At 44.8% G+C, this 14097-nt stretch overlaps 1 protein-coding gene across 2 annotated transcripts in view; it reads left to right on the top strand.

Annotated features, from left to right (window-relative positions):
• The window catches only part of rragd (ras-related GTP binding D), a 69359-nt gene that overhangs the window by 37658 nt on the left and 17604 nt on the right, over positions 1-14097 (top strand). For both annotated transcript variants that reach the window (XM_086274526.1, XM_086274527.1), the window contains exon 5: positions 4758-4900. In XM_086274526.1, coding sequence (XP_086130652.1) covers positions 4758-4900 — 143 coding nt within the window. The remainder of the gene's footprint in view (positions 1-4757; positions 4901-14097) is intronic.

The following is a 14097-nucleotide window of genomic DNA, read 5'->3' as shown; positions in this document are numbered from 1 at the left end:
TTTGATGTGTTATTTGGGCTCTTTTTGCTCTAAAGAGGAAGGGAATTATAAAAAAAAGTTCAATGGGAAAATTATTTTTCCTCTGTTTTTAGGAGGATATTAAAGAGTCAAAAATCATTACTTGCTGTATCAGTGGTTATTGTTGAGCTATTCACAGCTCAGCTCTTTCATTCATGAGTTTTCATCCAATCTAAGTTAAAACTGAAAAGTAATTGCAGCATTGTGCTTTTTGTGTCTCAGTATTGCTATTTATGGACTTAGCTGGATCTTTGGCCTAATTGTCATTCTGCCAAATGAGGTAGGGACTTCTCTGAGGTCCTGGGAGATGCATCGGAATATAAATATCTATGTGTAGAATGAACAGTTCACCTTAGACAAATCTTTCTGCCTTTGCTATATTAGTTAGCACAGGTAATACTACTGGGTTAAACCAATGTCCTCGAACGGGGGAGAGCATAAACTTTCAGCTCTAAAGTAGGGTTTATACAGCTTTTCCTGGTAAGATATATATTCTATTATGACATTACACAACTTCAAAACATCTTTCTGCAGCTTCATTAATACCCAAATCCAGAATGAGGACAGATGAAGGTTTTTGTCTGTGTTTTATTTATTTATTTATTCATTTATTTATTTATTTTAGGGATTTAAGCATTATTAATTTCCAAGCATTTTGTCTTGAGCACTTGAAACAAAATGTAGTATTATTGTTGGAGTTGATAAAAATCTATTTTCTTTGATTTGCTTAAAATTCCAGAGCGTGTAAGCTTTGAAAACGTCTGTGATATCTGCGGGATGATAGTATCTCTAGCAGCTGAGAAAAGCTGCACACTGTGAATAGGCCTGCACACAGAGATATGTAAATGTCAGATCTGACAAACTGAATGAAAGTAAGTCTTACTTCCAGCATTACACGGGGTCTTCACTGGACACCATGGGGTATTTCTGTGTGTATAAGGATCAAATATTCATGTCATCCCATTAAGATTTTTGGCTAAAAAGACAAACTCACATGTTGTCTGTTTACCCTGCCGTCAAATAAATGTATAAAAAAACAGTAAGTTATTGAATAAAATTAGTATTTGATCCTCTATAAACCAGCCAGAATTCTTACTCCTAGACTGGCTATGTGCCCATGTGACAGTTACTCTTGATCTGAACTCATGTGTAGCACAGAATCAGTTTCTTCCTTTTCCAGGTATTTACCAATAGTGGTTATTACCTGGTTGACTGCTGTCTGTTTGCGATCTAAATGTTTTAGCAGGTTAAATAAGTATTGAGCATGTCACCAACTTTCTAAGTAAATATATTTCTAAGGGTAGTATTGACAAGAAATTGTCACCAGATGTCTCTAATAACCTATCCAATCCACACATGCAAAGAAATCAAACCACAGATGTCCATAAAATATGTGTAATAATGAGAATTGACACATGGATAAATCATTGAACTTTGTACAAAAGGCTTGGTTGGTTATTTTTTTGCCTATTCTTCCACACAAACAGTCTTCACATCCTCAAGGTTCTTTGGAACCCATCTATGAACTTTCAGGTCAGGCCTGGCCATTTGCTGGGATATTCTAGCAGCTTTACTTTCTTTCTCTGAAACCTACAGAGAGTTTCTTTGGCTGTGCGTTTGGTATCATCGTCTTGCTGAAACATCCAACCTTGTTTCATCTTCATCATCATGGTAGAGGGCAGCAGATTTGTATCAAGAATGTCTCGGTACATTTTTCCATTTATTCTTCCTTCAGTTATATGAAGTACGTGTACATGAAGTACACACTGCCATATGTTGCAAAATGGCCCGACACCATGATATTCCCACCTCTAAACTTCACTGTTGGTATAGTGTTCTTGGGTTGATATGCAGTGCCTTTTGACCTCCAAACATAGTGTCATGTGTTATTATAGTATCCAAAGAGTTCAATTTTGGTCTCATCTGACCAGACTGTATTCCCCCAGTATTTCACAGGCTTGTCTAAATGTATTTCAGCAAACTTTAAACATGCTTTTTTATGTTTTTTATTCAGCAGTGGGGGTCTTGTGTGATGAGTATGCATACAGGCCATGGCAGTTGAGTGCATTACTTATTGTTTTCTTTATTGTTTTTCTATAATTATTTTACAATTGTAACTGCTGATTTCAGGTCTTCCTGTAACTGTCCACAAGTGGTCCTTGGATCAGAGACAACATTTTTGATAATTCTTTTCACTCTTCTGTCTGTAATGTCACTCCTGGTCCCCTCCCAAATTTCTCAGACTTTTTATCTGATTTAGTTCTCAGCTCAGGTAAAATCATTATTGTGGCTGATTTTAACATCCATGTAGATGCTAAAAGTGACAGCCTCAACATGGCATTTAATCTGTTATTAGACTCAATTGGCTTCTCTCAAAATGTAAAAGAACCCACCCACCACTTTAATCACACTCTAGATCTTGTTTTAACATATGGCATAGAAACTGAACATTTAACAGTTTCCTGAAAACCCTCTCCTGTCTGATCATTTCCTGATAACATTTACATTTACAATAATTGAATACACAGCAGTGGAGAGTAGACTTTATCACAGTAGATGTCTTACTGAAAACGCTGTAACTAAGTTTAAGAATATAATCCACCCACTGTTATCATCTTCAATGCCCTGTACCAACACAGAGCAGAGCAGCTATCTGAACGCTACTCCAACAGAGGTCGATCATCTTGTTAATATATTTGACTCTTCACTACGTACGATTCTGGATACTGTAGCTCCTGTGAAAACTAACGCCTGAAATCAGAAGTACTTGACTCCTGGTATAATTCTCAAACACGCACCTTAAAGCAGATAACTCGTAAGCTGGAGAGGAAATGGTGTATCACACTTTTAGAAAATCCATCATTTAGCCTAGAGAAATAGTTTGGAGAAAAGTGGGCCAAAAATTACCCAGTAAGGCTGTTTTCTTGCAATATCATTGTAATGAAAAGTTATTATTTAGTTTTAGTCAGAACCAGGCAGTGGAGCAATGCTCATCACCTGTCTCTAGCCCACATCCTTCAAAGAGTAGCCCTCATCGCAGCTATTTATTCCCATGACAGTTACAATACACATCACAGCACAACACAAGCACCTTCCACTGTAAAACCCCCCAATGGTTCTAAAACAAGGCACTATGTGTATGTATGTGTGTGCACCTGTATGCATGTGCAGGAACGCGTGTGTGTGTGTGTGTGTGTGTGTGTGTGTGTGTGTGTGTGTGTGTGTGTGTGTGTGTGTGTGTGTGTGAGAGAGAGACCTCCTGCTCACCAAAAGGATCATAAAAGCAGGAAGCTTACAACAGAAGAAACAGATCTTCCAGAGAGAATGTATCTGCAATAAAACCTCCCCCAGCACAGAGTGGCTGGAGAGGTGGTCAGGATCAAAGGAATGGCTTTGATCCTATAGTTTGAACCAAGACTTTACAAATTTAAGAAACACAATGACAATATTCAACAATTTGACTTAACATTATGCCATTTCAATTTTTATGGTATCAGATCCCTAACCCTTTTATACATTTTAGAGAACTGTAGTTTTTGCATTACTACCCCAAACTTCGTAAGTGAGCCAAAAATGGATCGCATTAATGTCCTATGGAATTTCATGAGAACTTTTTCTCCTTATCAACTGTGACTGTCAGGAATATATATTTTGTGGGCAACAGTGTCACCTCTTCAGAAGACTGTTTTATACAGTAGGAATTAGCAGACACCATACATTTGGCATTGAGACAGCAATTCATAATACGTGCCTGAAGCCTCAAGTGTGGCCTGAAGACCTTCTGCATTTCTGATGCCCACATGAACTATGCAATATTCATAACAGTTCACACAGGGAGACAAACAACGGAAGACGTTCAATATAATCTGGGGAAAGAATCTGTCCAGTTGTGCAGTAGATTCAGAACGACAAGATGCAGCATCACCACAGATAACTTTCCTCCAGTATGCCCATTGAGCAATGTCTGCTGGAGACACAAATGTGGAGCCTCTACAATAGGACAAGGCAGACATCATTCCGTGATGAAGGCTTCTGAGTCCATAGAGGTTCCTAGGAAAGAGTTTGGATTGACAGCAAGAAACACTTGGTTTCCATACAGTGAAGGGACAAGGTAAAAATATGATAAATAAAATCTAATACAAATGATTATTCTTAACAAAGTGTAACCTAGCAGGCTAACCTTCAAGCTCCCAGGTCCTGTACAGTATCTTAGCTGTTCCTAGGACTGCACTCTTCTTCTCTGAGCCCTTGGAACTTCTCCTGCTTCTCGTGTTCCTTCTTCCTGATGTTCCTGTCATTCAATATAAATCGCCTTGAGGCGACTGTTGTTGTGATTTGGCGCTGTATAAATAAAATTTAATTGAATTCGGTATCGCTACGTCTGTCACTATGGGGGGGAATGATGAATGCCAACTGCTGCCCCTGTAAAAGACAAAAAAACCCAATCACCAATCTTCCTATAGACTGTGTGAGAAAGAGAGGGAGAGAGAGGGAGAATGCCGCCCTCTTTGTCACAAATGCACTTGATAATGATGGTGGGAAAAGTATTCTGGTGTTAATAAGAACTCAGCAGTGCAGTTGTCTTTTTCCTTTGCTTTTTTGGGGGGGACAGCCTTTTAGTACTCTAATTGTTAAAGCAACTATTCTGGCTGCATAGAATGGTCATGAATAGAATGGTATTTATATAGAAAAAAATCCATAACTACTTTTCTCTTTTGTTTCTCTGCCTCTGATTTCAGAACTCGGGTATTGAAAAGGCCTTCTTGTTTGACGTAGGCAGCAAGATTTACATCGCTACAGACAGCAGTCCAGTAGATATGCAGACGTATGAACTGTGTTGTGATATGATTGACGTGGTCATTGACATCTCCTGCATTTATGGGTAAGTCAGTAGACTTTCTCTTAATGCCACAAGCTCAATGTTCACATTCTCTCCTGTAATCTCTCTCTCTCTCTCTCTCTCTCTCTCTCTCTCTCTCTCTCTCTCTCTCTCATCAGAAACTGATGAGAAAGAATTGGAGTTCTGAAATTAGGCCGTCAGAGTAAAATTCCAGCTCTTCTCAAAGTTAGAATTGGAAAGTATCTATTTGTCTCATGAACAGAGGGAATTGACATTATATATTACAGATCTCATTGTGATGTAAAACCCAAAGGATGGTAGGTACTCCTGATTCCCTCATAGATCAGAAAGGATATGCTTTGTATTTAATTATCAACCCAGCTTGAACCTGTGTCCTAATCTAAATTTGTGTAATTAGAGGTCAGGTTTCGGCTAAAATCAGACCGAACAGTAGTTGATACATTTCTGATGGACTGGCAGTGGAAGAGAGAGGAGAAGAAGCGCTACTGACCTGCTTATAATGTATTATTGTATATAGAGATTAAAAGAAACAAAATTCATCCTTAAACAGTTAAACATTACAATCCATGAAAAAATTTGTGTGTTTAAATAAAACCTGTCCTTTGTGACAATCAAAATTGTGATCTGAAATCACCTCAGTACCAAAGACATTTAGTTTTTCCAAGAACAGCTATATAAAATCTCTACTTGAATCTCTACAAGAATCTCTACCTCTTCTTGTTCGTGTCAATCTTTTGGCTGTTTATATATTTCTATTTCTATTTGTGTTATTTCAGTTATTACGTTATATGTGGTATAGTATGACAATGTCTAAGGCAGGAAAAAAGGAAAGAGGAAGGGAGGGAAATATAATATTGTGGCGAGCTCAGATAAGGAGGAGACAGAGGTATCGTTTGGTCTTGCTCCCCGCTAGCTAGCCAGGTAGCACAGCCGTTTATTAGCATTCACGGACAAACACACACCACGCTAACACATCCGCTCGGCACACCTCTAGTGTAACAACAACAACAACAACACAAAATGGCGCTCTCCCCACCCAGAAACACACAGTCGCAGAGAGAGAGCGTCACCTGTATACATGGCAACATAACAACAGAACATAGCTGTCAGAACAAAACCCTAAACAGCCCTGACCCGCTACATAGCCCCCACGTAAGGGGTCAGTCGTCCCCGACAACCCCATTACCCAACACAAAGTCCTGCAAATGTCCAGGTGTCTTCTTTCGACGCACTGGCCGAACTCGACCGGCGGGGGAAGAGTCACTCGGATCAGAACATGGGGTGCCACCAGCATCCCCTGCCCCGGCAGCTGCTGGAGCGAGCGATCGGTACGGTGAGAGTCTGTCCTGGTGCAACACACCGTGCGCCCCGGGCCTGGCATGCGGACCCGTTACACCACTTCTGTTAGCCGCTCCACGACCTCCCCCGGCCCTTGCCAGTGGCTGCAGAGCTTGGGGGACACTCCTCTCTTGCGAACTGGGCAGTACACCCAAACCTTGTCGCCAGGCACGAAAGCTCCCCCTCAGCACCTGGTGTCGCAGGCTCCTTTCAGTCGAACTCCGGAGCTGGCCTTAGTCTGGTGGGCATAGTCGTGAACCACCCGTGGCCGCTACCTCCGCCTCCTGTAGCAGTCCATGGCCGCCGGTTCCCTGACTCGGTTATGGGGAAAGGCCCTAGGACGTCCACTCCCACTCTCTCCATCGATGCCCCCACCAGATACTGCTGCACGGGGGCAGTGGGGCGTTGAGTGGGGCCTTTCCGTGCCGTGCAGGTGTCACAGCAGTGCACGTGAAGTTCCACATCCCGTCGAGAACCAGGCCAGTAGAACCATCCCCTGAGACGGCGGAGAGTTTTGGCATTCCCATAGTGGCCGGCCCCCACCAAGCCGTGGACAAGCTCGAGCACCTGCAACCGCAGCGACCGAGGCACCAACAGCTGCAGGAGATCTCTGCCCTGACCGGGGGACCGCAATCTCCGGTATAGGATGCCGTTGTGGGTCTCGAGATTGTTTTACTGGGAGTAGTAGGCCTTCACCTCGAGCCCCTGTCCTGACACCCCTGTCCAGCCTGGGCGTCGTGCCGCCTCCAGCCAGGCCCCCACCTGAACCAACGTCACATCAGCCTCCTGCTCCCACTTCAGCTGCTGCATGGTCAACGGGAGCCATCCCCCTCCGCTAGCTGGGCCTGAGCAGTAGCCACGCTCAGTGCCTCCTGGGCCCGCTCCTCCTGTCATTTCGAGAGGGGCAGCCGGTGTGAGCGCAGACGGATGGGCTGAGCAGAGCCGGTGTCAATGGTGCGCTGAACCAGCCGCGTCTGCCTGCAGTCTTTGCCACTAGTGGCAACAATGTCCACATTCTCGTCCAGGAGGCACCTCAACCGCTGCCGCTGGTCATCAACAGCTTGGGTTGTCTTGGTCGAGGGAGGTTTGTCTTGCCTAGAGGCTGGGCCTGAGGCAAGTAGAGATGGTCCAGAGCCACCGGCGTCCGAAGTCTGTTGAGTGGCACCTGCCCGGCTTGTCTGTCTCTGGTCCCCTCCGTTCCCTGCTTTTGACCGCACTGGAGGGCCAGAGTCTCTGTACCAAGAGTGATAGCCAGCTTCGCGGTGTTAACGCAGGCCCCCAGCGGGTCGGCAGATCAAGGCCGATGATGCACTGGTCTTGGATGTCAGCAAGCCAGAAGTCATGCACCAGCTCCAGATCCGCAACGGTTTCTTCCCCAGCATGTCAGTTCTCTCCCCCATCACCGTCATCAGCTGGGTGTCGGTGGGCGACCAACCCATCACAAGCAGCCCAGACGTTCCAGGGAGCACACCAGGTCATATTAGGGAAATGGTAGACCCCGTATCCACCAGGGCCCGGCAGGGCTGGTCCTCATCACAGCAGCTCAGGTAGAGTCCCTTGAGGTGCCCGACTAGGCCCACCACCGTGCATCGTTCTTGGAGGGGGGGCAGGAAGCTGGAGCGGTGGTCCCCTCACTACACCCTCTTGTTTCCCTGAGGCCACATAGTTCTGGTCTTTGGTGCGGGCGCCAGGCAGTTGCGCGCCACGTGACCAGGCTCATTGCACCGGTAGCAACGGTCAGTCAGTCGACGGGGACGCCTCCAGGGCAGAGGGCTGCAACTGGCATATCTCTGGCGACCTCCCCCTCCCTGTCGCAGTCTGCGGTTCTGATTTGGGGGTAGTTTGGGGGGTCACCTGCTGGTTAGGTCGCGAGGCGAGCACCAGCTCTGCCCTTTCAGCCTCAAGGAGTGCCTCACGGAGAGTTTGAGGCATGGCCAGGCGGACGTGTTGGTGTAGTCACTCTGGAAAAAGTCCCCGCAGAAAAGCAGCTCCTCACAGGCTGCTGCTGGGAACTCCGGGTAGCCACGACGAGCATACAGCAACACATCCGATGCAAAGGAGCCCAGGCTCTCCCCCGGCCGACGGCTCCGGTTGGTCAGCTGCTCCCTGCTTCATGGGAGGCAGCCCATGAAGCATTGTCCTAGCGTCCGCGGTGCGCTCGCGCCGTCAGGACCCGTCGGGGGACTTACATGGCCGCTCGCTTCCTCTCTCTTCAATCGTCAGCTTCCCAGGCAGCGAATGCTCTCCTCGACGGCTTGCTCCAGCCTCCAAATGTCTCCCTCCCTTACGGCAAGGGTGAGCTATCCCACTTCTGACACCAATGTGGCGAGCTCAGACAAGGAGGAGACAGAGGAGCACAGCCGTTTATTAGCATTCACGGACGAACACACACCACGCTAACACACCCGCTCGACGCATCTCTAGCGTAACAACAACAACAACACAAAATGGCACTCTCCCCACCCAGAAACACACAGTCGCAGAGAGAGAGCGTCACCTGTAACCATGGCAACATAACAACAGAACATAGCTGTCAAAACAAAACCCCAAACAGCCCTGACCCGCTACAATGTGATATATAAGGATAAAGTACAAATAGAAATGCATGTATCGCCAACTGCTGCACCTGTTGGTAAAAACAAACATACAGCACCTGGAACACAAAACTTTGAATATGCACAGATACATAAGTCAACAAAATCGTGTAGTGTAAGTGTGAATGTGAGAGAGACAGAGAGAGTGTGGGTCTCACAAAAGTACTTGATTGTGAGGCTGGGAAGCTGGAATAACCACCCCCCAGAAAGCTTACTGTCACCCACCACGAACCACACATGCACACACATTGTGTGGTAATATGTTGTGAACTGTAATGACCTAAATAAAAAGGAGGGTTGGGGGGAGGGTCGCTGCACAGTATTGCCAGCAAAGCCACATAGATGGCCTTACACACTGTGACCAACAAATTGTCTTTAAAAACAATCCACTGGTTTGTTCTTCAGAGGAGGATGTTTAGTTTACAAGTGACAAAGTAATTTTGAATGCTTCATTGTCTCATTTGCAAATATTGTATAACAAGACAAATCTGCAAATGTGAACACAATTTTTTTTCTCACTCTTAACTAACTGAAGCTTTTTATTGAACTACCAAATAAACACATTGGTCCTTTCTTTCTGGCCAGACACGTGGCAGCACTTCTGTAAATTTGTTTGTATTTAACCAAATAAAAAAGCATTAATAAGTGTACACAGTACTTATTGACTCTCTCACTGAACTAACACAGCCAGTCCCTCAACATGCTTGTGGTTCCTGCTCATATTTCTTTTGTATCACATAATGAGGGTGGGAAGTAAGGAATAACACCCCTCCAGAAGCCACGGGCAGTCGACAGACCATTCATTCAGTCACTCATTCACTCTCACCTACCTATCATACAATGATGCATAAAGACATGCACACACAATATCTGGTATTATGTTGTGAAATGCAGTGCCCTAAATAAAAAAGGGGGGCTGGGGGGGAGGGGAGGTCACCGTGCAGTATAACCAGCAAAGCCACATGAATAGCCTTACACACTGTGACCAACAATTTTTCTTTAAAAATAATCCACTGGTTTGTTCTTCAGAGTAGGATGCTTCATAGTCTCATTTGCCAGCTTCTCACCCATCACAGCAAATAATTTTCACACTAATGCTAAATCACTGGTTCGCTCCTGTTTTTATCATTTAAAAAATATTGCTAAGCTGAGTCCCATTGTACCACGCTCAGAATTAGAAATGGTCATCCATGCATTTGTCTCATCTTGTTTATATTATTGTAAGTCTTTGTTCACTTGTTTATGTAAAGCCTCTGTGGATCATCTGCAAGTTGTTGAGAACGCTGCTGCAAAGCTTCTGTCCAACTCTTCTAAATACTCTCACGTTACACCTCTGCTGATCCAGTTGCACTGGCTCCCCATAAAATTCAGAATCCACTTTAAGATTTTGACTTTGCATGGACAAGCACCAACGTATATCAGAGATCTTTTACATCCTTACATCCCCAGCAGGTCCCTGAGGTCATGTGACCAGGGCTTGCTGGTCGTCCATCATACGAGGCTGAAAACGAAAGGCGATAGAGTGTTTGTAAATGTAGCCCCCAGACTCTGGAACTCCCTTCCCTTGAGCCTGAGATCTGTGGACTCAGTGGTTTCATTTAAAAAAAAAAAGCTAAAAACTCATCTTTTTAAACTTGCTGTTGTTTGATTTCTGTTTTTATGTTTTAGCTTTTCTGTGAAGTACGTTGTGATTTTTATCACAAATAAAATTGTACTTACTTACATCATGGAATTAATGGGAGACAAGTGATTTCAATCAAAATACACTAATTTATTAACTGAATACAATTAATAGTGTACAACAATCAGACAAAGCCAACCAAATAAATAACCTAGTGCTTGGTGAATGGAAAGAAGGGGAGAGAGCTGAGGCAGCCAGTTGCACTGATTAACCCTACCTTCCACTTCGCGTTTTCCAATCGATCAGCAAAGGGAATCCCAAACAAACTGTGCTCAGTTTGTCCAGCCTGAAGGAGCAACCGCAGAAATAAACAGGTGATTGGACTCACAATATCGGTGTTGTTAAGGCACTTTCCTGCCACCTTGATATGCAGAGAAATCCTCCTGCTTGAAGAGTGCCTTCACACCATAGTCAGAATCTAGGTCACTATTTGAGTTTAGGAGTGAAGCTCAACACACACCCTAGCCAAAAGCTCTCTAGCCCTATAGCTCTTCTTTTCTGGTCTCCTTTTCTGGTTAGAGTAAACTAAACAGAAGAGTGGTACCAAAGGCAGGAGAGACACACCCACTGGGCCAAAACTGCAGCAGGCCCTTGCTCATTAAAATACTTTGCAACAGCTGATAGAATATGAAAAAGAGTGTTCTCAGCCTCAAGTTTGGCCTCTAATGGTGCAGGACAACTACACCATTAGACTCTTGTACTCTGAAAACATTCATTAATTTATAGTGGCGTCAGTGTTTTTAGCATTTAGCAGCAATAAAGTCCAAAGCACTGCAATGAGTGTATTATTATAAGGTGGTTAGACACTCCTAGTACACATCAGACATATGACGCAGTAGAAAGAACATGGCAACTGGCTTTTGAGTTACTTCACACCTGCATCGAGCAAAGCACAGCGCAAGTACGCCAGCAAGGAGTACTCGCGCATGCACGCGGTGAACTTTTTGACACAGTTTATGTGCATATATAGGGACCTCCAGAGCCTTTATAGATAGTTACAAATCTTTCTTTTTTATGAATGAGGTATACATTTTTTTATTAAACTTTTGAACGCATCACAAACTCTCATAGAGCATACAAAATCAAAGAGATGCATGTTTTGAAATGACCAGGAACAGGAGCATCTAGTATACATAGAGCTGCTGCAAAAAAATGTACTATGTGCAAGAACAATATTTTAATAATTTCATATCAGTGTTTTTTTTATAATGATATGAAAAAAACCCTAAATCATAATGAACAGAAGTAGAAAAAGAGTGAAGTAAAATTTATTTATATACCACTTTTTAAGACAAGAGTCTATTGCAAAGTGCTTTTCAGGGAATTTAAAAATACATCAGACAAAAACAACATAATACATAAGAACATTACCCAAATACATGTCTAAATAGATTAGTTTTCAGCTGTTTTTTTTAAAAGAAGAGTCAATGGTGTGTAGAATGGGAGGTAAACTGTTCCACACTTTTGGCGTTAATGTTTGAAAAGCGGGATCGTACTTTGTTTTCAAACCAGTCTGCGGAATAGCCAGAAGACCACTATCCGTGGATCCGGTTTGGAGAATGAGTTTGAAGAAGCTCAATGATATGAGTGGGGGCCTCTTCTCAAAAAGGCAACATTGCAGACACTGACATTGAGAACAGCTACAAGTACCTGGGAATCATGCAGGCAAATAGGAACTATGAAAAGGCCACTAGAGAAGCCAGAACCACCAAATACCTGAAGAGAGTAAGGCAAGTCCTGAAGAGTCAGCTGAATGGGAAGAACATGATCTGGGCAATGAACACCTAGATAATAAGCTGGCCAAAGGGAGGAGATAGGAGCCACTGACAAGACAAGGAAGCTCCTTACCATACATGCAGGGTTTCAGCCCAAATTAAGCACCCTGAGACTGTATGCTAAGCAAAAGAAAGGAAGCCAATGCCTAGTGAGTGTTAGAACCACTATCCAGGATGAGACAACAAACATCCATCAGTACATCAGGAAGATGGCCACAACAGACACATGCTAGCAGAAACCAGAGAAAGAAGAGAAGCAAGAAGAGGAACCATCATGGAAGGACAGGCCCCTACTCCATATGGTATGGCATAGAAGTGGCTGACATCCAGAAGTCCTACCAGTGGCTGGACAAAGCTGGACGGAAAGACAGCACAGATCATGGCAGCACAAGAACAAGCTCTGAGCACAAGATCCATAGAGGCTGGGGTCTATCACACCAGGAAAGAACCCAGGTGCAGGCTGTCTAAAGATGCCCCTGAGGACATCCAGCACATCACAGCAGGGTGCAAGATGCTAGCATGCAGCGCATACATGGAACGCCATAACCAAGTGGCTGGCATAGTGTACAGGAACATCTGTGCCGAATATGGCCTGGAAGTCCCAAGGTCAAAATGGGAGATGCCCCCATGGGTGATGGAGAATGACCGAGCTAAGATCCTGTGGGACTTCCAGATACAGACCGACAAAATGGTGATGGCTAACCAACCAGACATAGTGGTGGTAGACAAACAGAAGAGGACGGCCGTAGTGATAAATGTAGCGGTTCCGAATGACAGCAATATCAGGAAGAAGGAACACGAGAAGCTGGAGAAATACCAAGGGCTCAGAGAAGAGCTCGAGAGGATGTGGAGGGTGAAGGTAACGGTGGTCCCCGTGGTAATCGGAGCACTAGGTGCGGTGACTCCCAAGCTAGACGAGTGGCTCCAGCAGATCCCGGGAACAACATCGGAGATCTCTGTCCAGAAGAGCGCAGTCCTGGGAACAGCTAAGATACTGCGCAGGACCCTCAAGCTCCCAGGCCTCTGGTAGAGGACCCGAGCTTGAAGGATAAACCGCCCACAGGGGCGAGCTGGGTGTGTTTTTATATATGTATATATACACTGAACAAAAATATAAACGCAACACTTTTGTTTTTGCTCCCATTCCCCATGGGATGGACGTAGAGACCTAAAATTCATTCCAGATACACAATATAACCATCCCTCCCAAACAGTGGTCACAAATCAGTCCAAATGTGTGGTAGTGGGCACATCTGCTATATTGAGATAATCCATCCCACCTCACAGGTGTGCCACATCAGGATGCTGATCTGACATCATGAGTAGTGCACAGGTGTACCTCAGACTGCCCACAACAAAAGGCCACCCTGGAATGTGCAGTTTTGTCTCACAGCAAAATGCCACAGATGCCACAAGCAATGAGGGAGCGTGCAATTGGCATGCTGACAGCAGGAATGTCAACCAGATCTGTCGCCCGTGCATTGAATGTTCATTTCTCAACCATAAGCCGTCTCCACAGGCGTTTCAGAGAATATGGCAGCACATCCAACCGGCCTCACAACCGCAGACCTTGTGTAACCACACCAGCCCAGGACCTCCACATCCAGCAGGTTCACCTCCAAGATCGTCTGAGACCAGCCACCCAGACGGCTGCTGGAACAATTGGTTTGCACAACCAAACAATTTCTGCACAAACTGTCAGAAACAGTCTCAGGGACGCTCAACTGCATGCCCGTCGTCCTCATCGGGGTCTTGACCTGACTCCAGCTCGTCGCCGTAACAGACTTGTGTGGGCAAATGCTCACATTCGATGGCGTCTGGCACGTTGGA

The sequence above is a fragment of the Aulonocara sp. 'chitande type north' Nkhata Bay genome, linkage group LG19 (assembly GCF_057382095.1).
Source record: "Aulonocara sp. 'chitande type north' Nkhata Bay isolate Kocher_YH1m ecotype deep benthic linkage group LG19, A_spYH_male_GT1.1, whole genome shotgun sequence".
Lineage (NCBI taxonomy): Eukaryota > Metazoa > Chordata > Actinopteri > Cichliformes > Cichlidae > Aulonocara > Aulonocara sp. 'chitande type north' Nkhata Bay.
The sequence above is the reverse complement of the archived record's forward strand: the minus strand, read 5'-3'. Positions and strand labels throughout refer to the sequence as shown.